This window comes from Cydia fagiglandana, chromosome 7 (genome assembly GCF_963556715.1).
Source record: "Cydia fagiglandana chromosome 7, ilCydFagi1.1, whole genome shotgun sequence".
Taxonomy (NCBI): Eukaryota; Metazoa; Arthropoda; class Insecta; order Lepidoptera; family Tortricidae; genus Cydia; species Cydia fagiglandana.
Genome location: NC_085938.1, coordinates 11,138,388 through 11,164,232, shown reverse-complemented (window position 1 = coordinate 11,164,232; position 25,845 = coordinate 11,138,388). Strand labels below are relative to the sequence as shown.

Genomic DNA, 25,845 nt, shown 5'->3' with positions numbered 1-25,845 from the left:
GCGGATTTTCATGTGTAAATATGAGTCTAACACTTTGTTTTCATGAAAATGACAGTTTTGTAATTTAGTGATGTCGGCAATGAAAGTCAGTGATACTTTTACCACCTTAAAGTATAGTGTTTCTGGGTGAGCCACATCTCTAGGTCTCTTCCGTGGTTGTATGCGCAAGCAAATCTCGCGGCATCGTACGCGGTGAGGGTAAACCCTTGGTTTTAGGAGGCTTGACATGCTCAGTACACTCAGTAGTCTCACATCACCACCAAAAGCATTTTCATCTTCACACGTAGATAGAGGTCGTCACGGTACGGTATCAAAGGAATTTTCAACCCACGTAACGTCTTCGAATTAAACTCCCTGCCAAGTTTTCTAAAAGTTTACTATTCTGTTCCATGGAAATTGGGAGAGCTTGTAAAAAACTTAAATTACCTATATTTGACAATGACGATGATGATGCCCTCAACACCCAGGTCATTATGTCTAGTCGTTGACAAAAGTCTCTGATCGGAACTAATGGATGTCCTCCACACGTGTCGGCACTCCGCGATTCATTTGTCATCCGCATTTTTGGAGCCATGCTCGTTTTATTCAATTTTCACTTTAGGAGAACCATATATGTATATATATATGTCAGCTGCAGAGAAAAAGTACCCTTCTGTCTACGAATTTCAATGCAGACGGGGGCAACGATGTGACGAGTCCACTTTTTTTCGATTCGAATCATTCGAATCGATTCGGCCACTGATCCGAGTTGAAATTCGAACTGACTCGACTCGACGGTTTGCGTGGTTCGCGACAAGGTCACGGGCCGCGGAGCCGCAAACGAGTCAAGCGGCAGTTGTTGTAAACAGAACCTTCAGGACACCGAATTAAGGTTTATTTTTCAATGGCCATACTACCAGTGAACTCGACTCGGGATGGCGAATCAAGCGGCAGTTGTTTTAAAAAGAACCTTCGGGCTATCGAATTAAGGTTTATTTTTGAATGGCCTTAGCGTAGCGTTGACTCGGCTCGGAGAGTTGGTGAATTGGCGATTCATTCGCCGAGTCAGCGGATCGGATACCAAGTTACCAGTCAGTTTAGTGGCCGAGTTGATTCGGATTGCCAATAGTCTTGATTCGAATCAACTCATCTGTAGGTTGATTCGGATTATTCGAATCAGATAACTCGACTCGCCCATCGCTAGACGGGGGTATCTTTTTCTCTGTAGTTGACTGCACGATGCACGTGGTAGGTGCCTAAATTGCCTAATACTTATTATTTTTGTTTTAATTTTTTACTTAGGTGCAAAACAGGAAGCATCTCCCTGGAATCATGGATTTATAGCTTAAATTCAGTAACGGCAACGGCCATTAAATAAGTAGGTAGGTACCTATATTATTATATATTTTCCTAATTTCAATAAATTGTAATGAAAAAGTATACGCCGAACTATTGGGAAAACGCCCACGTTATAGTGATATTGATACTGTTTATTACACTAGAGGCAAAACGAATTATATTGTGATGTTCTTTTGACCCCACCCGATTTCAAAAATAAATATACAGCCTGCCGCACCAGCTTGTATCGTACCTTCCTTTAGGAAGGTACTTACGATACAGGATTTAGTTTACTAAATCTTCAGCAACATACTCAAATTAAACCCCTATTCAAAGCATCAAGAACGCTAGCTCCTACATTTTAGTTAAATCAAACTATTTACTGTAGAACAAGGGTTGCAAGTTGCAAATTGCGTAGGTAACACGCAATATAATCGTTACGATAAATCACGGGCCATGTTGCCATTAATCAGAAATATTGTCTCTTTCATACGAAACCGGGGGTCGGGCTTTCATCGCTGGAAAAAACAACCTGAAAACGTAATTAACGGTCATTCCAGTCACGTGCCTATGCCTCTGTCCGAAATTAAATCCAGAATATGTATGACCGTCTAAATAAATATTCGTATCTATACAAAATAAAATCAAACACTTAATAATCATAATTCACTTTTACCGCCTGTATTTATAATTGAATTACATTACTATTTCAATGCGATAGTAATAATTTGTATGAAATTATACAATTACTTAACTATCCCTAAATAATTCCCTTTTACATTTTCATGCCAAGTCGTGCATTGTGGGGAGACACAATCACTCCTTAATTAGCTTCTAATTTGAAAAATAGTTATTAATTTTGGGGCTTAAAACTTTTATAGTTTTCCAAAATTATCAATAAATTTAATATCACTTATCTAATTATTCTGAGTCACTCTCCATATATTACCTGCACAGATAGCTTTTGAAACTCTTTGGTAACAATAAACACGGATAGTTCGTAAAAACTACCCGTTGTTAGAAAAATAAAAGAGCTTGCGTAAAATGATCCCAGTTTTATGAGCAGCAGACAGTTTAAAGCTTGGACTAACAGACTCAATTTACTCACTCATTTTATTTAGTTGTTCCTACCTAGTAATAATACATTTGTTTTGTTTTACTATTTATTAAACACTAACTTAATAGCTGTTGGCGTGCAATGAAACATACAGAAAACCGTTTTTTAATAACTTTAAAATTGACTGAAACTGTTAAAATAATTCTAGCTCATTTCCCGTGAGAATAAACTTATTGCTTTCCTGACTGTAAACTTATTAATGGAATATTATATATACTTTTAGATGTAGCCGTCTACAATTCTTCTGAAAGAGAGCCTATGTAAACAGTTCTTCGAAACGTATAAATTCTGCAACTAAAATATTCATCAGGATGTTTTACAGTGGGGGAGCTCTCGCGGGCCCCGTCCGCCATTTGTAAATGGATTTTAAATTAATAACATTCACCTAAGGGATTGTCTAAAGCATTTGATTACGGGATGGCGGACTATCGGCTGATATTGGATTACTTTTAGACGTGAGCAGAAAAACAAGCCGGATCGTAAAATTAAATTGATTTCGAGCACGGAACAGTCATCGCTAGTGCGTACGTATTCCGATGTAGTGCGATCGAGTGACAAATTTGCATAAAATTTCGAGGGTTTGTGTAAAGTTTGGAATATTTCTGCAAGTAGTTGATAAGCTATTTGTAACAGCATATGTATATTGTGTATTCGATTTATATTCGTATCTTGTGTAAATATGAATAATATCCAATAAGAGAGAAGGCTTTAAATAAATCATAGATGGTTTCAGTTTCTCTAAGTAGGTATTTGCTTCTAGGTACAGTGTTATTAGATTTTTCAGTTTACTTTACACACAACACATGGTGTGTATCCATCAAATTATTTCACACATTATTACAATGATTGCACATATCTACATCATCAATCGATATAGTGATAACTGATAACTTACCATGGAATGAATTGACCACAGGAAGCTTGCATCATTAATTGCATCAATTAAATACCTGGCTTGAACGCAAACCAACACAGACAATCAAACATGAAATATCGGAATGTCGAAAAATTTCTTAGTCTAGAAATATTTATACGAGCAACAGTGATAAATGAAAAATCAAATAAGCCTAAAAGCCCGTGCGTGACGGTCCCGATAAAATACATCAGTCGTGTGATATTTTGACGATTTAATTACTTATAACTGATTTAAATGCGTTGATTGGTTACTAACATATGTATACATATATTATTTTGCTAGTGCGTTGTTCATGTAATTCATGTTTGTGCTTGGTCTAACGTAGTAGAATTACGTTATTGTTTTGCTTGCAAGCTTACAACAAAAGGTGTTTATTGTCTGCTGTAATGAGATTAATGTCCAAGCTCGGTCATAACACAATTGCAGTCTATTAAAATATTTGATTTATTACCTGTAATTAATTTATCATGAGGTATACTTATCAGAAAGCTCAGTTTCAGTATTTTATCACTTTATTGATACACTTAAACCACAGTAAATTGCTAGGCCGCCTCACGTTTATAGTGAGAACATTTCACAGCATCCATTAATAAACTGCTTTACTCAATAGCGTATGTTCGCTGACCACTGTATCACAGCAACACACAGTAAAATAAATCCTATTTAGCTAGCTTTACGCCAATTCCGAGATTCAGCGCGCAATTTCGGTGTAAAAGTGTATTCACCTCACGAGCTCGGTAGACATGATCTCACTATACGTATTGTTTCAACGGTTCCCGATCTCATGTTATACTAGGCATGAGGTCAAAATGTTTCGTGAATTTTCGTTAGTCCGCCCGACACGTCCAAATTAGCTGGGACAATAGACCGATCGTTGTGTGCAAAGCCAGGTAATTAGCGAGTGTTGGTGCACAATAAGTACCATAACACGACAGATGTGGACAGTAGCATGTATTCGACATAAACTGACCATTATGCGACGTGCAGAAAGAAGTTAACTCGATCAAAATGCGTCCTATGGCAAAAGTATAAAATTTCGCTGGCTCGAATTTTTTAACGTGGCTTTATCTCTTCTAATATCAACTGGAACTTTTTTTTAGCAAAACTGACAGTACATACTTACAGTACTGTGTACTCCTTTAAAATATATGTAAATTCTATAAAAAATACTTCATATTTTAATTATATCTTAGAATCTCTGGAATTTCTTTAAATAATTACTACGGCTGACTTTATTTACAGCTACAGCCAAGTTTCGAGAGCGGCAAGTAAAGTGAATAAGGCTGAAGTGAAAGAACTTTAAAACTGAGGCTTTAAAGTTCTTCAAGAGTTTGCATGTTCGAATGAAAATAGAACTCAAGTGTTCTGTTATTCATTGAAGTGAATAAAGGAGCGTTTTTATCGTCTCACGGGCTACCGCCAACATTGCAAAATCGAAAATCGTTAGCTGCCTCTCGATCGCTCGAAAATGCAAGAGCTACTTACTGCTGTACTAATTTTACTATTGATAATGAATGATGATATAACACTGTACATCGCCACTACTACTGTCTGCTGAATTTACTTCATAATTCTAGATATGACATAGCTATAGTTCGTTTTTTTTAGCATTAGAAAGAACTCCACAGAAGCAAGCGTGCAGTTATTAACAGGCTCTTTAATTATTAATAATTATTGAATTATCTAATGTAAAATGGTCAATACATATAATTTACTTCGAATGATTACCACTAAAAGTGCTGGATTTGGAACCACACGCTTACTTCTGCGAAGTTCTTTCTAATGCTAAAAAAAACGGACTATAGAGTTGAAAGTTACTTCCTCAAATCAAGATTATTACCAACTTCTTAAACAACGCATGTTCAAAGCAAACTTGTTAAACTAATATCAATAAATCCTCGTATCATTGTTCTCGGAATTAAATTAATTTCTGCGTACACGCCGTAACGTATTGACAGAACGAACAAACACAATTACATGTTCAGTGGCTTGCGTCGCATTCTGTGCGGATTAAACCTCGAATATTCCGCTGTATGCCGCATACACACAGCTCGGCGAATTCGGCGATATACAAACAACAACATATAATAGGCACGGACCTGGGGCCAATATTTTATTTGTAGGTTTTTTACTTTTTAGGTACTTTTAGTTAATTAGTTTAATTCTTTTTTCTTTGTCTATATTATTTTGCTTATATTTAAGTTTAGTTTTTAATTATTTTTATGTTTAGATTATGTAGTGTATTTTTAATTGTATTATTGTTTACATATAATATAGGATACTCCGTTGAATGCAAACGAAATTGTTTCTCTTCAATAATGAAGACTTAAATTACTTTAAACTATTGTTTAATTACCAAAAGCACCTTTCTTCATTACAAATTATCACGTCCGTCACTTTTTCGTAAAGTTTGTAAAATATAGGTACCTACGGCTAAATTTTGCGTTCATATTATTGATACCTATAACTAGGTATAATAAATACAACCCGTTACAAAACTAGGCCAATCTTTATCAGTACTAAGTATATCTGTAAGCATATTTAACACAACAAAACTCTGAACAGTATGCGTTGCTTATAGAAATTAATAGAATATATGTGACACGGTACGTCATGGCAAAGCCCGTAGCTAATCCCCGTCCAGAGAAAATCTCCAAAACAGCCCTTTCAGAGCCTAATCCTAAACCTATTCGGTTTGGACCCAACAAAAGGCACGGGCACGATAAAGGGATTAAATTTTCTAAAATTTATAGCTGTAGGTGGTATTAAAATTGTTGGCGTGTGAAGATATTTGATTCTGGGCGGATAGTCGACCCTTTCCAGCAGTTTGCTGAAAGGATTGTTTGGGATTCGGGAATTTTTAGGGGCTTTGTACGTTTTAAGTGAGTATCTGATACTTCTGTTTAATTTGTTTGAACTAATTAGATTCTAATTTATTAGATTAATATTTGAAGTGGCTATATAGGTTAACAGTTACTTTTGTTCCGCTTTAATAATTGTTTTTACATATTTCAACAAAATAATAATTAATAACGTACTTACCTAAATTTAGCATAGTATTATATTCAGCAAGTACGCTTGATTTGGATACAATGTTACGATATATTTGGCCACTTTTGCCGTCACTATCTATTTGATGCTTACAAAACACTGAAGACAATATCTCCCTCTTTAATATGCACATTGCCCTCCACAAAATGAACGACTAGGACATCAACCGAAAATCAACCCAATAAAGCAAAGTGTCAACTGTTTGCTACTCGGAGTTGTTCTAACCGCAATATTTAATTATTCCACCCCGCCCAAGGCAGGCCCTAACTTAATGCCCTTAATTTGTGAAGTAACTTGTAGAGATACAAGGCCTATATTCTCTGAATCCCGTCTTGGAGGCCTATTCTGTTTTAGCAATTTGACATCTTATTTTTATACGACCTTAACCGCGAGCCCCTATCAGAGTTAGCGGCTCATGCTGACTCGTGCTGACGAAAAGCAATCTGCATTTAGCTTGTACTTTTTAGTGCGCGTGAGATGCCTGGTGACTCTCTGCCTGGTGGAGACACGAGGTGATCAAGATCGTATCAGAATGAGATGAAAACATTATCAAAATTTGGAACAGAATCAGCCTCTTGACCCTCTCAGAATTTACCGCAGCAGCTCTCAGTTGATCACCATTGAAATCTGACCTAAATTAGGCCGTTTCTAACTTAGGCATTAGAGCCCGTTGTAATTTGATGGAACAGTGATGTGAACAATGGATATGTTCGCTATTAAAAATAGGTAGTTCAATTTTTACCCGACTGCATCAGAAGGAGGGTAATGTTTGCGTCCATTTCGGGCTATTGTAAATGGTTTTAAAGAGTGTTCCTATGTAACGCAAACTTAAAAACAGTATGATTTCAACTAATGGTTTCTAAATGTAACGAAATCTATTATCCAGCATCAGTACCTCTTTCCAACAAATACAAATCTCAAAATAATGGTTAAGATTGACAGACGTTTGTGTTTAGTTTAAGTTGGACAGACGTTACATAAAGTAGAAGCTGGTCGTTAATTTATTCCATCTAGGATTACCAACAGATACAGTTATATTAGAATGACACTAAATGGACCCGAAATCCATTTAAGGGTCCCTTAATGAAAACTGATTGTAATTATATGGTCCCTCAGTGAGTATTTACTGTGAGAAATGAAAGGTCACATTTAAATGGTTACGCTTGTAGAATATCAATGAGGAGAGACCGTATTGGGGAGATAAGTTATCAAGATTTTAGTTGAGATTGCAATGCTCTGTCATTTAGTTAACAAATAGATACAGATTAGCATAAACAAATCCTAAGTTGATTTCGATCCATTTGAATCTAATAGTATTTGAAAATATAGCATTACGTTAAATCGTTAATTAGTTACGACATCTCAGAAACACAGAAATGAAAGATTTCTGGTACCAATTTGGCTTAATCCCAATGCGTAGGTATACATTTCCCTCCAACAGTTTGAGTCTGGCTGACTTTTAAGTAAATCGTCGGGTGACAAGCAAAAGTCACTAAGTACTATCAAAAAATTAAAGTAACAATGCACTTTATTACACTTGTAACACGGTTTATTGTCCAATAATTTCAATGGTTTTAGTTAGTGACTTTTGCTTGTCACCCGACGATTTACCCGACGACTCAAACTGTTGGAGGGAAATGTGTATCTACGCATTGGGATTAAGCCAAATTGGTATCAGAAATCTTTCATTTCTGTGTTTCTGAGATGTCGTAACTAATTAACGATTTAACGTAATGCTATATTGATTAAGGGCAAAACTTTCAGAAATTAGGTATCCCAATCTGTAAATTTACACAAAGTAACCACATACCTAACGTATGGCGTACTTCAGCTAATCTCCCGAAACCAGGATCCCCAGCGGTTAAGCCGAGTTAAAGTACTAAAGGGTCTAGCAGTAATTAGTGTCGGCAAGTGTCAGTCAAAGTCGGCTACCTTTATGAATATAGACGAGGTAAAAGCCACTGTGTCTAACTAGTTAACGGTAGTTGGAAATTGTTCAGTCGAGTTATACTAGTTACAGATCTATTTCAAATGAGACAGTTTATTTTTGACTTTAGTCATTAAATTGGACTGTTAATTTTATTAGTTGTAGGTTTAATTTGGATACAGTTAACCGAAATGTTCAAAATCTGTACACAATTATAATACTCGTACCTACTAAAAAGCCGCTACGACAGACTACGATACCCTAAAAACCCGACAATTTTTTTAGTATTGTTTTCTGCTGGCTATTGTATGTAATAGGTTAAAACAGCAACACTTTTAACTGTTCATCGGTGGACTTTATTACAAAAGGCATAAGGCATAAGGTCTACCGATGGACAGTTAAGAGTGTGTGCGATTGTACTAGGCATTAACAGCGTTGTGCTTTTTCCTTTCAAAAATTGCAATTTGGGATATATGGCGATTAAAATTATCAATAGGGAATTATGGTACATCCCTTAACGTCTTATTTTTGTTCCAAACAGGCGGAATCCTATAGCCAGTCTGATAACTTTGAATATTTTATATAGGCAACGATTTTCGAAAAGAACAAACCAATATATCGAAAACGTAATGAAATATTATGTAGCCAACATAAATCAACTTTAACACCGCTTTGAAACGATAACCATAATTTGTTTTTTTTTTTTACTCTGTTTATCGGCAAACTCATCTAGCTCGTAGCAATTATTTTTTTATGAAATGGTCCCCGAGAGCAGGTAAAATATTTTAGGTGCACATTTTAAACAACACCTCGACCCTTCTCACACTTAATTACTATCCCTACTGCTGGCTGATGCCTGACCCCTAACTGATGCGATGCGTTATCATGTTCACTAGTATTTTCATATTTATTAAGCAAGAGCAATGTTTATCATATTATAACCGTAACGAGCGTAAACAAGAACACACAAATCGAAGGCTCCAAAGATACTTAGCATAATGTCATGTCACCAACATGACAATGTTGGTGTTGGTATTAATAAACCTAGAAAAGGCGTGCACGTCTTTTCGTTGCCCTATGGTAACCTGATCTAGATTTAACAGTTGCTTTGAAAAGCGGAATGGATTTCAGCGCGTGAGCATTAACTAGGTGCCGAAAGAAAGGTCAGATGTCAGTGAAATGAAAACAAATTGTAACAGAACTCATTCTGAAGTACTTTCTCCGCCTGAGACAACGCCGGCTGCTCAAAGCCAAATACTATGTTATTACACGAGGTCCAAATTACCTTTTATTCTGAACCAATAATTACAAGAGAATGCGCGGCCGGACGCGCCAGAGCTTCATTTAAAAGACGACTTTACATTTTAAGTGGCAGAGCAAAAAATGAATCGACATCAGTGGTACCAATTATTTAACCATCAGGAGCGTGGCTCATGTAAACTGGTTCTTTGGACCGTCCAGCGTATTTTTCAACATCTTTCATTTCGCTTTTTAGTGTTGGTTTTATGCCAGTTTGTTTGGGTTTCTTTTAAATGAATTTGGGGGTAGGGGGTATGAAGCCGACGGTATTTCTTGATGTTTAACAACATTTCGCATTACGGCGAGGTTTTGCCTCGTAAAACTTGCCGGGTCCACGGCGAGGCAATTTATTTCGCGTTATGCCCGCACGGGGCGTTTGGGGTTTTTTCAAGAGTTCCCCGGTCGCCCCGGGCGAGAACAACCCTTTTCGCTGTGTGAGCTGTACGTGGAAGAATTGTCGGTTTACGAGTTAAAAATAATGCTGTACTGCCGGAAAAAAGAAATGCTCGAGTTACTACGAGGAAAAATTATTTCGAAACAACTTCCGTATCTTATTTATATTATTTTATGCAACGAGTACCGTGCCTGTATGCAACGCATCTGAAACGTTGTCTGACTCGAAAACAAAGATGAGAAAATAGAGGGAGAACATTGGACATTAACTTAGAAACTTACAAATGTTATCTGACAGCTCACCAACTCAAGCGTGAAGCGCGTATTTACGCCAATTGCAGTCAAGTATTATAATATTTATGGTATAATCATGTAAAATACCACATGGTATCATGTGTAATTTAACGTCAACAAAATATTTCTGCCGTCCATTATAATAGCCTGGCCGTCATTTCTGCAAACCACAAATACAGGCTCTACGCCTTTTGCACTTGTAAATAAAATTGGATGACAAAATATTGCCGTTCCGTGATTGTTTGCTCTGAAATAGAAGGCGCAAATGTTTTTCCATCTCTGCTGAAAACTTGACAGGAAATTGGAACAAAGTTTCTGGAGAACTCGTCTGTTTCACGTGGAAATTCCCGGTTTATTTGTTGCCTCTGCGGCGTTTGAGTATCGATCTAAAATACTTTGACCTGATCGTAAGAAGTTTCGACTTGGGATCGCGATAGGCTTATTGGGTTGATTGATTCATTGCCGACTTAACATTCTTAACTTGAATAAAAGTTAGGTGAGAATACCGTTTGAATCAATTTTTAAACATGCAGATACGTCTGCGAGCGATATTCCAAATTTTATATATATTTTTTTCCTTTAATATAAAATTTGGAATACCGTTTGAAATTAGCCAACATACAGTTACTTCTAGGATTAGATTAGCTCATCAGACGGCTCATCAACGTTACGATATCCGGCCGGACTAATTTTATCTCAAACCGACTGATACGTAGACTCTTGACCGCAAGTGGACTTAGTGTTTGACTGTATTTTTGTAGTTTATGTGGATATCATAAGCATAAGCGCTGGTAGCCTAGCGAAGCGCTGGTAGCCTAGCGAAGCGCTGGTAGCCTAGCGAAGCGCTGGTAGCCTAGCGGTGCGAGCGTGCGACTTGCAATCTGGAGGTCGCGGGTTCAAACCCCGGCTCGTACCAATGAGTTTTTCGGAACTTATGTACGAAATATCATTTGATATTTATCAGTCGCTTTTCGGTGAAGGAAAACATCGTGAGGAAACCGGACTAATCCCAATAAGGCCTAGTTTACCCTCTGGGTTGGAAGGTCAGATGGCAGTCGCTTTCGTAAAAACTAGTGCCTACGTCAAATCATGGGATTAGTTGTCAAGCGGACCCCAGGCTCTCATGAGCCGTGGCGAAATGCCGGGATAACGCGAGGAAGAAGAAGATCAGTCGACGGGATCTTCCCGTTAGAGATGTCAGAGATTTTTTAGTCATAAGAGGTATATTATAGGTCTGTTAACCTTGTAGTAATTATTAGCTGGTAACAAGACGTGTGTATTACTCACGATCGCTCTGCGCCATAGAAGCTGCCTCACACCAATTCGCCACTAGCACTACTAATAACACTAGTTTCAGAACCGCCATGTTGCTAACACTGCAACTCTGTTTACCTCTGTCAACTTTATATAGTGGCCGTGGACAACACAGACGATATTCAGGTAGACTACATACTTACATAGCTCACTTTGCTTACGTGGGCAGCCTGCTTTTCAGAGCATATTCTCTTTGTTGTTGAAACGTAACTAACCTAACAGGTGAAAAGAAAATCTACTGGTTATGCTTATGCTTAGCAACTTCTCTTTTAAGGATAACTAAGTAAACCGTCACACCTAATTCAAATTTCTAAGTTAATTCGTTTTAGAACTTTATTCGAATGTCTTTTACCAGTTAATTGTTAAATTTGTCGATCGAGTCGATAATAAGAATCAAAATTTTTGTCCGATTGAAAATAGTCACCGTCCTTAGGGCCTGCATTTATCTTATTTTACTCAAATAACGCCTCAACACTCGTAACGCCAGGGTTTTCCCCAGACAAGCCCGATTTTCATACAGATCTCAACACATGTGGCTTCTATGTCGTTGTATGTCTGGCATGGTCGCCTACACCGCATTATCCACGACCTTGGCAATTGGACAATCAGCTCATCTCCGGACCCGCGTAATTCTGTATTGTTCCGATTGTTATTGTTACGTACCTTTGACCCTTTGTCTCAAACGTACTCTATTTTACAATGACACTATTAGCACAAGTTCACTGAGACAGTAGTTAGCTCGCCCACGAGATAGATTATCCGTCTTTTTCTAACTGTAAGTAATCTGTGTTAATTAGGAAGGGACGGGTAGTCTATTACGCGCGCGAGACACTGGGTTACTACAACCCTACTGGGTTACATTACAACTTACAACTGTATTGACGATTTATATCGTAAGAATGAATGGCATGATGTGGCTTGCAATTTATATGCATATTTTACATATCCTCGATGTCATAAACTTTGTGTTGTAATAACCAATAGCCACGTTCATTTTAAATTCATTTCAATTTCATTTTAAATTCGGCCTTTTCATAGTTATCATTACCTACTTAAGTCTAGCAAGCGCGATCAAGCCGGATGTAGTAATGGTCAGTTAATGTTTCGTACACTTAAGCGGGTTTTCCACCGCGAACGAGTAATGAGCGAGAGATGGCTAAGCGGAGCGGACTTCGTTGTTAAAAAATAGGTTTGCGTTTCCACCAACAAAGAGTTTAGTTGTTTGATTCCCACCGCAAAAGAGAAATGAAAAAGAGGAATGAGCGGAGCGGGCTGAACGACAAATGAGAAATAGAAAATGAATAGTCGATTTCCACAGAGAGCGAGTTCAGTTGAAGTTTTGAACTGGTCGACCACACAGTCGTGTTTGAACATGATGTCGAGCGATACGGAATCAAGTGATAGCGATTACGAGTTTTTATACAAGAAGAAAAAATACATATTGTTGTATATAAAACAGAGATACAAGCGCCAAACGAAGATTTTGGTTATGCCAGCACATTCGAGAAAGAACACTGAAGGGGGAATATAGGCTATTCAACGATTTGCCAAAAAACACGACTCATCAGTCATTCAGCTATCACAGCAATATGAAAGCGCGCTTGGTGCCGGCGGCGGCGGGGCAGAGAGGGGCGGAGACAGCAACGAGTCCTTTTCAAACTAGTCGGCCGGACCTTGACGCAGCGGGCTCATTTTAACTAGTTGGCTCGCTCCGCTGACCTCTTTCCCTGTGGAAACGCGCCTATGTAATTTACCATTGCGAGTTGACCGGACTCCGTAATGACACCGCTCCGCTCTCACGAGCTGAGCGAGCTCATTTCAACTCTTTTTGCTCATTTTGTCATTTCCGCTCGACTATTTGTTGGTGGAAACACAAGTACGTAGTTTAGTCTTGCGAGTTAAACTAAGTCCTTAATGAGTCCGCTCCGCTCGCGGTGGAAAACCCGCTATAAGGTGAGATGAGTTAAGATCAAAGTTTATTGTGCTCGGGGCAAGACGAATACTATGACGATTCCATAAAGTGTTCTTCTTCCCCCGGTGTTCGACGTACCCCGTCTCATGTTATTCATATTGTAGGCTGAGTAAATCATGTTTTTATACATAAAATTATTAGGTTATCTCAAGCGGTCTCCTCTGAATAATTATCTTAATTTACTTTGACAGTTTGATGGCGAAGACGAACGCGATTGATGTTATTTTGTTCTCTGATAAATGTTCGGTAGATTTTCTCCATAATGGAAACTGATGAATCATAGAACTTAAATAAATAAGGGAGCGGCTCAGTGGCGTGGCGTCCCGAAATATTTTGCATAATACCCTTCCAGTATTTACTTAATTTGCCTTTTACTTAAGACTTAAAAAGGTTTTGAATGTGAAGTTGGAAATCTATAAAACTTGTGACTGGTTCGTTTCATGTGAGTAACTAGTATAGTAGTACTAAGTATGCAACATTTAATTAGGTACTTAAAAAAAAGTTTATTATTATTATTAATATTACATTTAGTTTTCTTGCACGTACCTACTTAACCATACCCCGAAGTTAACGGAATTCAATAAAAACACGGTGTATATTGATAAATATTGTAAAAGGTAAAATAGAGATTAAACTTTTTGTCCGAGTTTCATGAAATTATTAGCATTTTATCCCCAAGTGGAGCTAGGTCGTGTCGTGTATTCTTGAAATAACCCAAGAGCTCCTTTTATATCAGATCTATTCACAGCAGCATCCTCATAAAGCTACTACTTTTTTACCCAACACTATCATTACTTGAGCAATATACGAATATTGCATCACAATCGGAAATACACACGTGCCCAAATCAAATGGGTAATAAAGAAGGGTGACAAAACTGGCTTGACTTGTGTCGTTTTGACGCTATCAGATTTAAATAAAATACAGGGGCTCCTCGTCTAGTTCAAATATAGTCACTTGCAAAAATACCTACCTCTTAACTAGAAAACCCGGAAAAAGTTTGGTATGACTCGCTAGTCAGTAGACTCGCTTAGTAAGATTTTTTACATGTCCAAATGTTACTCAATAGCTCTTCCTACAATTCGGATATCTTAAAAAATTATAGGTAGGTAACTACTTATAGGCAGCATATATTTGGTTTTCATCATATACTGTATAATTGTATTTATAGGTATTTCATTTTACTGGCAATTTCATTACTATTGTCTGAAACACCACGTTTACGTTCTTCATTAATGTTACAACAGTTTTTTTTTGTAGGGGGAATATTTTTTAAAGGATAATGGTTAGACATCCTCCTGTTTATTGTAAAGGTTAAACCCAGCTTAGTGCACGCAATCGATACAAACGCGTTGCTTCCATCTTTTGTTGTTAGGGGTTGACAGCCCCTTCGGGCACCCCACTGCGATGTAATTAACAGCGCTTGCAGCGATGTCAAGCGGTTTTTGCTTAAATATCAAGGACAATAAAAACTAAAGCTTTGTAGTATTTTTATTTCGCAATTCACTTGATATATTGCTCTTGAGTGTAAATCCAACACGTCTGAATGAGTCTTTCTAAAGGTAATTACCGGGCAAGTTGCAAGAGTTCGTTAATAGACCGAAAAGCCTTGAACTAAAGGAATAATGTGAATTCTGATCGAGATCAGTAAAATGTGTTTCAGTTTATTTTATATCAATGTCTAATGATGATCACAATATAGTAAGAAAACATCAAAGTATATACATTTAGTACTACAAATATATATATGCAATTCCAAGTCGAACAAATCCATACATATGTTGGAACTTGGACCACTATACTAGTATACGTAGTACCTACTTAATATATTTATCTTTAAACTTGAAACATGTTTTACCCTTCATTTTGGTTCGTCACAGTCGATTAGGCATTTCAATGTGCGTTCACAAAATTTTAATGCGTAACTACCAACTGCCAATGGCCGACTTGTATTGCCATTTGATTTTCAGACTTATAAATAAAGAGGGTGCTTTTGGATGACTTATTTTTTGAGATTTTACTATTCGTTTTATTATTTGTTAGAAATTTCTTAACAACGCTATAGTTCGTTTTTTTTAGCATTAGAAAGAACTTCGCAGAAGCAAGCGTGCAGTTTTTATCAGGCTCGTTAATTGTTAATAATTATTGAATTATCTAATGTAGCATGGTCAATACATATAATTTACTTCAAATTGTTACCGCTAAAAGTGCCAGATTTAGAACCACGAGCGAACTTCTGCGAAGTTCTTTCTAATGCTAAAAAAAACGGACTATAGATTTTTATGTCGCGTTTTGTTGACAATAAATTGACTTGTACATGCTCTACATATTATTCTTATAAGTACATATTTTACCCTACGTCAAGTTTTAGTTTTGTTGAAGTTGATTATTTAAACTTCAACGTGTTGGACAAATTAAGAGGAACGCAAAGAAAAAGTTTAATTACTGGATTACAGCACCTAAAGTAAATTCAAAATTAGTAATTAATTTTTTTTCCTCCATTCCTCTAAATTTGTCCATGAGTGATTTACAAATGACCAACGACCAAACACTGATTAACTTTGAGTACAATTAATAGACAGTGTGCATTTAGACACATCACTGCACGAGTTTAAATGTAGTATTGCAAGCACATCTCAAAGTTTCGCGTGTGCGAGGTTTGTTAACAAAGTTGGTTAATACTGTACGTTGTGTTTGCTATTTCTGCGTTGAGGGTGAGTTAATTTGAATTTGCCGTGAAAACTTTATGATTTGTATGCGTTAGGAGTAGTCTGTCTGGAAGGGATGTTAGCCAATTTTAGACTAGACTGACTGACTACCTTATTTACGGATTCATGCGAACCGTGCGGTGTCTGTAGTAAATCATGTCTTGGCTTAATCATTGGGGTCATACAAAGGTATATTTTATTGACTTTCACCGGTTCCATTGTGAATATAGTCGAATCCCATCCCGCTGTCCGAATGAGCTAAAAAGCATAATTATGTAATTTCCGTGATAACACAATGTTCTGCTGATGCTGATAAAGCCGAGGGTGGCCATAGGAACCCTGTAATAAATTAACACAACAAACCATATACATAGATGTACTATCTAATCACATCTAACTAAATCACATGTAAAAAAGTACGTACTATAACTTTAAATGCCATAAACAAAAGAAATCCGGCGAAACGATGTTAACGAGAAGACAATTAAGTTTAAGAAATTATAGTCTAAATGCCTTAAGAACAAACATCGCAGCTCGCGGCAGCGTAAAAAGTGATTTATTAACTACATTAACACAGTTAACACTGAATCGCAAACAGACGCCGTATTGTTGGCTCCTCAAACGCACGTTTTCCTTAAAAGTCCTTTCGCTAAGAACGACACTGTGCCGCATTGTAGCATGCCACAATTATAGTTAGATACATATTATAATTTTCACCAAATTAAAGTCAAAATGGGCTCATTGACATAACTCAGAGAAAAGACAAATGTGTGGCAGTGGAAGGATTGGAAGGTAGGACCGACCAATGCTGGCGCAGAGAGGTAGTTCAGTGGGGACCTGGTGACTGTGAACCAAATAAAAAAGGTAACTACTCAACTATATAAGTTGAGAGCAGCAAACGATGGTCATTGCGTTGTTGGAATCTTTGAAGGTGAATGTGGAAGATGTAGAAGGTAGAAGGTGTCTTGTCAAGCAGCAGGATATATTTCGTCAGATAGGACAATAATGAATCAAAATTTTTCTGCTGGTGTCTGCGTTGCCGGGCTTATTGGAACCGGGCTTCGTATAAAACAGGAAGGATATTTTGCCAAAAAAGCCGGACATACCTACCTAACTTTTTTTACAGCAGAACATATTGCGTTCTACAGACGCTGTGAGAGACTCTGTTACATGAAAAAACCGGACAGCAAAATATTTGAGCGGAAAAGGCCGTAAAAGGACTAATATAGCAGATGGTGTTCTCGATCGACCGGCATCGGCAGTATTAAAATGTAAAAAAATCACATCTAACATACCTACAGAATGGGATTTGTGGAATGATATTAAAAAAACTCTTTTAGTTCCGCTGTGATTTTAATGGTTTTCATTACGTAGCACCTGTGGCGGAAAAGAAGAGTTCACAGATTTTCGTTTACCCAACGCAACGCAAGCAACAACGTTTTTAATTACTTTGAGTTTTAAGGGCCCCATACACGGTAAGATTCATCTTTGCGATCCATCGTTACAAACCAATCGAAACGACCGATCGATAGTGTATTTCAATATCGTAAACGATTTACTTGATCGAAGGCGATATCGGAAATCGCAGCAAAAACCCGTGCAATCATGAATATCGTAACGATGCATCGAATTTGTGTGGCTCTTTGCGATCAACGATTCGATTTTTGTCTCATTCTTGACTTTAACTAATTCCTTTAACAGATTTATATGCGAATACTGATTCCGCTTTAGTAGCCATTTTTTAACCCACACTTTTCTAGGCCTTTTCTTCTTTTTCCGTAATCGAAGCCGAATCAAATATAACGCCACATAGGAAAAAAAAAAAAGTGGTTCGTTATTCATTTTTTAGGGTTCCGTACCCAAAGGGTAAAACGGGACCCTATTACTAAGACTTCGCTGTCCGTCCGTCCGTCCGTCCGTCCGTCCGTCTGTCTGTCACCAGGCTGTATCTCACGAACCGTGATAGCTAGACAGTTGAAATTTTCACAGATGATGTATTTCTGTTGCCGCTATAACAACAAATACTAAAAACAGAATAAAATTAAGATTTAAATGGGGCTCCCATACAGCAAACCTGATTTTTGACCAAAGTAGCAACGTCGGGAGTGGTCAGTACTTGGATGGGTGACCGTTTTTTTTTTTTTGCTTTTTTTGTTTTTTTTTTTGCATTATGGTACGGAACCCTTCGTGCGCGAGTCCGACTCGCACTTGCCCAATTTTTAATTAAGTGCGTATTATTCCATGTCCAACGAGTAAATGATCGATCGTAAAGATCAATTGCTTCGTGTATGGCTCGATCGAAACGATCAATTGTTCGCAACGATTTTCGTCCGATTTGTCGAAGCGATTAATCGTACCATGTATGGGGCCCTTTACTTGTAGAATAATTTCCAAACCAATTTTGGTAAAATCACTCAATTTGTTGATAAAAGCGGGTACGACATTTTCGCACCAATGTCAAAGAACCCACAACTTACTATACTTATAGTATCTTTAGGTATTTAAAAAAGAGTACTTAAACAAAATCTACCCTCAAATGGCTTCTTAAGCCAGATGAAAACATTACATGATCAAATAATGAAATAATGTAGGTTAAAGTCAGGTCGTTCAGTGACAGATCTAGGTGGCATTGTATTTGGTTGGTTGATCAATAAATATTATAACTACCCGAAAATGTACCAATTATTTGTTTATTTTTATCTGAGTACTTACCAAAAGATACAGAGAAATAAAAACTACGAGTCAATGCGTAGATGCATGCCAGAGAGACAGGTGTCTCTCTGAAGTGCCTCAAGTGCCTGTCTTCTTGAAGTATCCACGGGCTCTTTGTCTGAGCGGTCCTATTTAAGACTGACCTCTTAAATTTTAGTCCCCAAACTGTAGAATAGAATGTCGCATTGTAGCACAGTGTAATCCCGGATATAAAGCATCGCCCGTCCACGTCTCGCACCAAACTTGCCTCATAATTCTGTCGCCGGAAAGAGTTTATAAGTTCCGTGATGTTTTTTAAAACTCCGCCAACTTTGGAACATTTACGCGATACAGCGCACAGTGACTCACGTTTCGTATAAAACGAGATTATTCCAGAGTTTCGGGGCTGTAATGGAATGGGGTTGCTGAATTAAACTTTAAGACGCTGGGCGTGGTGTTTTTAGGTAAAAGGGTCATTTTGGTCTGTACACAATTCGCCATAAATTGCCAATTTGAGCACCGGTAGGGGAGAGGGAAGGCGTGCGGCTTTGTAACCAGAGGTCTTGGTTTCGATGTCCTGTTTTATCAATGAGTTTAGTAATTTGACATTACATAACACATACATTTTAAACCCGATGTCGAATATGTTTCTAACATTGAAATTTTAAATTAATAACTTTAAAAAAATAACTCTAGTAAGTACTTATATTGACCTGAACGGGAAATATCCAGAATATCCTGAGCCTACAATCAGTCAATCATGTGTGAATTTTCCTATCATCGGGCACATATACATAGGTTTTAGCTAGTAAATAAACTGGCTTATTGAAAGTTCATCGACCTAATAGGTCAAACTAAGCACATAGTGCAACTTGATCTGCATTAATAATTGGGACTCCGGGCTATTGTTCAAGATGGCACCCCAGGCACTATTTTCCCATTGCTCGAGAGCATTTACCGTATGCGAAGCAGAATATGTGGCCTCTAGACTGGTTACAAGTATGCGTGCTTAGAGATCAACTAGTCTGGTCGTCTAAGGTAACTATTGTGTCTGGTATAACACCCCAGCCGCTAATCCGTCCCAGTGCGAGAATATCGCAGCTCAACTCATTAGCAGAATCACAGCGACACGCTTCGAATGGCTCGAATGACACGTTGTTATAGAATACACCCCCTTAGTTGCGTTCAGCTGCTAGTTGAGATAACTGACGATAGTTTGTGAACATCAAACAAATTCCTTTTCAAAGACTCCCTTGAAAAATGTACGTCGTTTGAATTTTCTTACGTTTTATAAGGTTCTTTTTGGCGCGGCGAACTGTTTCTGTCCTTCGCATTTCCTTTGTTATCTTGGACGATGATATGCCCATCACCATTTTGTTTGATCTCTAGGTTTTTTCATTTTGGCTTTTTTTTTGTTTTTTTTTACCATTAAAGGTTCGTTACAATTAAGTACCTATCCACAATTCCATCGGGTCCACGTGGATGAGTTTTTTTTGTTTTGGTTGTAGAATTATTGTGAAAAGAATAGAAAAACAAAGCTATTATTTAACTTTAATGACAGTAATGACACGAGTAACAAACTGCTGTTATCATTAAGATTTCAGCAACGAGATAGAACAACAATAGAAACTTGTAGCATATTCATCGGTTCGCGAAACAACATGTTCCGTAGTCCTGCTAAATATTTATTTCCTTTGGTAATAAGTATGCAAGTTGAGTTGTTGTTTAATACTTATTTACTATCTAATTTTAATTATGTCTTAGGCGTTATTTATTATGTGTCGATTAAAAAAAAAATACCATAGGTACCATAGTCGCTTGTCAGAAGGGCATTATTGTATATTTATCAACATTTTTATTGTTTCAGATCTCCAGGTCTTGTTAAGAGTAATCGCAATTACCCCAGAATCATAAGGTATGTGAGAAAGTAACTACTTAATAATTAGTAATACCTAACACGTGTTGAGACGAGAAGTAGGTATATACTCGTACTCAGTCCGCTTAGTGGTCCAGAAATGTACTCCAGAGCCATTTCATTTTCTATCGAGCGTGTAATCTCGCTAGTTCATGTAAATGTAGTATTTATAAAATGTGACTAAGCCAAGCTTCTAGGCCCATATAATATGTGTATAAAGTGTGTGTGTGTGTGTGTGTGTGTGTGTTATCTTTATTGCAGCATAAAAATTTAGATGGGATTGAGCAGAACAAGTACACTGAGAGAAAAATAATCACCAGGAATTAAAAAACAGTTCTGTACTGGGGGAAAAAATGAAGTTTTAGTAATAATTATGGACGTTTCACTATTTCTGTAAAGTTTATTTATTTCTACAAACAGCTCAGTAATCCCAAATATAATTTCAACAAACAGATAATAGAAATTGCAAGAACTAATAGAAATTGCAAAAGTCAATTTGTTCCTATTAGTTAACTCTCCTTGTCCCCGGATTAAGTTTATTTTTGTAATTCTAAGTGTATTTTTGTTGTACTTTTCTCTCAGTGTATAAACTAGAAATGGTGGCAACAGACGGATTTTAGTTATCCCTAAGAAGCGTCTCTTCCAAACTTTTTTACAATTACAGCAATATGTTTTGAGCAAAGTAAATAACTACCTATAAACTTGATTTTAAAATATTGAATTAGTTACATAATAAAGTTACATTTACAAGTAACAAATTTAAAGAAAGACACTTAAATACAAGTGAGAGAAAAAAAATACAGTCTTATTGCAAGGCATGGAAACTAAACTTAAAGTATTTTAACTATAATATCTTCTGTCTCGGCATAAGTAAGTGAATGTAAAAATTTAAATAAGAGTATTTTAGCTTCTACGTTGGTACAATCTTTAAGGTTGCAGTGTTTAAGCAAAGCGTTGTAAGTAGTTACTCTGACTCTTTCCCCAAAACGTTTCCCAAAGGCGGAACGGACTTCTGGAATTGGTAAGTTAAAGACGCGTTTATTGATTAAAGAACTATAGCAAGGCAACAATTTTGAGAATTTGTGTGTGTGTAGAGCGATTTTCATTAAAAATAGCTGACGTACAGTTAAGACCTTGGCTTGGGCATAAAGATCTATGGTTGGATATCGAAAGGGTTTTTTAAGCATCACCTTTAAAACTGAGCGTTGGGCCCTTTCAATTTCCAGCATAGAGGTCTTTGCCGCACTTCCCCAAACTGTGATGCAGTAGCTAATCACAGACTGACAGAGCGCGGTGTAAACTAATTTAAGCACAGAATCATCGGCAGTGTTACGAAGCTTTTTGAATATAAATATGGATTTTCTTATTCTAGCAGAGAGTTTATGAATGTGGTTTTTGAAGTTCAGTTTTTCATCTACTAATATACCAAGATATTTTATTACATCAGTATTCTGTATTGAATCACAGTTACAGGAGTTAGAAGTAGGGTAGTCTGTGCATGAATGGATTTTTATAATGGGAGGAAAGGATGGTTTTGACAAGGTGGTTTTATAGAAACAAAGAAATTTCGTTTTGTTACAGTTCAGAGTTAGAAGGTTGGAGCGGAACCAGTCCGATGCAACTTTCATGCCCCTTTCTGTAGTAGCAACGGTATCTTCCCAGCTTGCCCCATTAAAAAGTATGACGGTATCATCTGCGTAACAGAGAATTTCAGAGTTAGGTATTTTTAGATTTAGGACATCATTCATGTAAATCGTGAAAAATATTTTAAATCTAAATTAAATGTAGTAGTTAAAGATTCACCCCGCACTCATGAGTATTCGGTGAGTCATTGATGGGAGGGGGAGGCACGGGTCAGTTGGAGCGATTACGACCCCCGAATTAAAATTATAATTCCGACTCACGCCCTCAGAAATATGGCACGCCGTTTGATCAAATATCTGGCGATGCTGTCCATATTCTAATCGAATGATATTTTGTAAAGTGATTTACATTCTGCGTATTATTTTTGTGGTGGTTTAATTAATTTTCTATTTTTCAAGTGACTGAACTATCAGTTTTGGAAATATTTGGGGAACATATTTGAATACAATACAACACAAACATACACTCTTTACTCGAAATCGGCCCGATATCGATTAGATACATCATTTCGTTGATAACTCATAAATTGAATCCTCTATCTGATGAAACTGACAGTGTTTCGTCTGATATCCAATGTCTCTGAAAAGCGGTGTTGGTACAGATAGAATATCGTTTAATACGACCAGCGCTGAGTGTTCCAATCAGAATACTAAATGTTGTCTAAATATCTAGAATTCTAGATTGTGACCGGGTTGCCAACTCGGTAATCCCTCATAATGACCGAGCTCGCTATCGCCGGCGCCAGCTAAAAGCTTGAGCGTTTTCATTTCCATACCGCTTATAATCAATCACTCCACTAGTTTTGAATCGCGCCAATTAGTCGCCATATTGCTGCAGTGTACAAAAAGTAACAGTAATACATAATTATAACTTCATACGAAACTTCAAAGGTATTTAAAATATGTTTAGAATTTTGTATCCATTATCTGCTTCTGATAATTAAACTGTTTTTGCTCGCGTCATGTGCAAGCTATTTCACTCCCCCCAGGGTTTCTACTCAGTTTTACCCTATTGTGTATATTTTACAAAATATTTCAATTTGAAATCTATAAATGCATGAAGCTTTTTTATTTAAATTGTTTTCAATATTGCTTAGCCAACGATTTTAATTACTTTTGGTCTCAGGATTTTAATTACTCTTGTCAGTTTTACAGCCTCCTTTTGTGAAACTACATGGTCTACCTGTAGACCAGCGACAAAATCCTGCGAAGTACTTTTTTCTGTTACCTACTGATGTTTAAACAAAATCTGCGACTGTTTACATTCATATTGTGACACTCCCCTTCCATGATTGTTATTCGACGAAACGAAATAGTTCCGAGATTAAAACGACATAGATTGATAAACGATACTGAATCAATATGACATAAGATAAAAATGGTTGATAGCAGGCTGCCTGAGAACTTTTTTAATTAATGTGATCTTAGGTTTTAGATATACGATAAGAAAAAATAGTATTTTATTCGATGCGGTAGGTATTGTGCAATATTAATTGATCGACCAAATCGAAGCTCCCCAGCCTGGATAAAAAAGGTTTCGTTTGTCTGTCTGTCCGGATGTTTGTACAGATCTGCGACCTGTCAATGCGTTTCTCAACCGATTCTCGTGAAATTTTGTTAGCAGGGTCAATAATTAATAGTCCTATGCCATGTACCTAATACTAATACAGTGAAACCTGGTTAAGTGGGACCTGGATAAGTGAGAATTTTATAAGATTACATTTTCCTAATTGTTTTTTAGTATTTTATAGGGAATTGACCTCTGTATCTGAGATAACGTCAATCTATGACCTCTCTAACTTTGACTCAATTTCCGTATTCTTACTAACTCTTAGTTTATCCACAAATTCCGCATTTGCCTTATTGTGTCTAAACAACTTCAAGATTGATTTAGTTAATTTATGTAAGTATTTAAAACTATCGAAACGAAAGCTGAAATTTTGATAAGTAACACGAAAAAATAAATTTTCTTTTATTAAATTTCTAATACGCAATGAAGTCCGTATCAAATTTAATTTAATTTTGAAATATCTATCCTTTGGAGAATCATTCAAAATAAATTCAAATAAATATTTAAACAGACTTAAAAATATTTAGGGACAAGGATTATTTTACCTTATTTATTTTTAAAGATAATTACTAAATACCTTATTAACCACCTCTATAACTGAAATATACTCTATTCTCACCTCTATTAATGGAACCCTCTGTAAATGAGACAGAAATTTATTTGTACCTGGCTAACTGAGAGCCTGGGTAAGTGAAAAACCTCTTTAAGTGAGACAAATTTGCTCGTCCCTTGAGATTCCACTTATCCAGGTTTCACTGTATATGCCATAACATCACTGAAAAGACCCTAACGAACTTCATATTTGGAAGCCGCCGGGTCATGTAGTCAGTCAGTACAGTCAGCTGCACTAGCTGGTTTAGCTTCACCAACTTAGAGCTTCAAATATTCTGTAGGAAGACTACTCTATTGTGCAGTAAATATTTAGACCTGCTTGATCAAGCGCGTATCGATCTCGGGCAAATAACATAAGAACGCAAATTCACACAACGCAAATAATGTACTATTTTATTTCTGTGGTCTCTCTTATACTAGTACTTTTCGGTAATTCTTGGCATCGGGACAGCACAGCTAGCCTACGCCAAGATCTCCGATTGACGTAGTACGCGACGGGAAGACAGCAATAATTCTATAGAACAGTGGTTCTTAACCTAGGGGTAATTACCCCCGTGGGGGTAAAACTGGTATTTTACGGGGGTAATAAGCTAGCCTAATATAACAATACAACAAACGTACACGTTTTATTTTTTATTACCATTGGGAGGAGGGGTAAAATCAGGTTCCCTAGTTAGTCATAGGGGTGACCGGACTGAAAAGGTTAAGAACCACTGCTATAGAACTTGTCGCCTTTATTGTTGGCCCCGTTGCCCCCAAGCGTAACCTTCAAAGCCTTTAACTACAATACTGGCTTATGCTGCCGACTGTACCCTACGTACACGGCGAACAATGCACGCTCACGTGTCCGCATACTCGCATACTCGTACATTCGCATATGCGTGCCCCGCATGCTAATGGCCGTGCCCTTGGCGAATGTTCGTTACATTTGAATCTGCGCTACGCCGCCAGAATATCATTTGTGTTTAATATTTAGGGACAATTTCACTCTCTGTTATGTGAAATGGGACTATTCAACATTTACAAATTGAAATATAGTAACAGCACCAGTCATGGGATATTTAAGAGGAAAATTGGAGTATTTATGATATTTCCCTTATACATGT

General features: G+C 37.1%; 1 protein-coding gene and 1 long non-coding RNA gene across 3 annotated transcripts in view; one reads left to right on the top strand and one right to left on the bottom strand.

Moving 5' to 3' along the window:
* The window catches only part of LOC134665905 (calcyphosin-like protein), a 59,628-nt gene extending 47,904 nt beyond the window's left edge, over positions 1 to 11,724 (bottom strand). The window contains exon 1 of one of the 2 annotated variants that reach the window (XM_063522955.1): positions 11,602 to 11,724. In XM_063522955.1, the coding sequence (XP_063379025.1) occupies positions 11,602 to 11,680 (79 nt within the window). In that variant the 5' untranslated portion in view covers positions 11,681 to 11,724. Of the gene's footprint in view, positions 1 to 4,806; positions 4,811 to 11,601 lie in introns of those variants that run through there. The other variant, XM_063522959.1, reaches the window with a different exon arrangement.
* Positions 1 to 25,463, top strand: part of LOC134665924 (uncharacterized) — a 33,506-nt gene extending 8,043 nt beyond the window's left edge. The window contains exon 2 of the long non-coding RNA XR_010098433.1: positions 25,260 to 25,463. This is a non-coding gene — a long non-coding RNA (uncharacterized LOC134665924). The remainder of the gene's footprint in view (positions 1 to 25,259) is intronic.
* Positions 25,464 to 25,845: the final 382 nt, after the last annotated feature.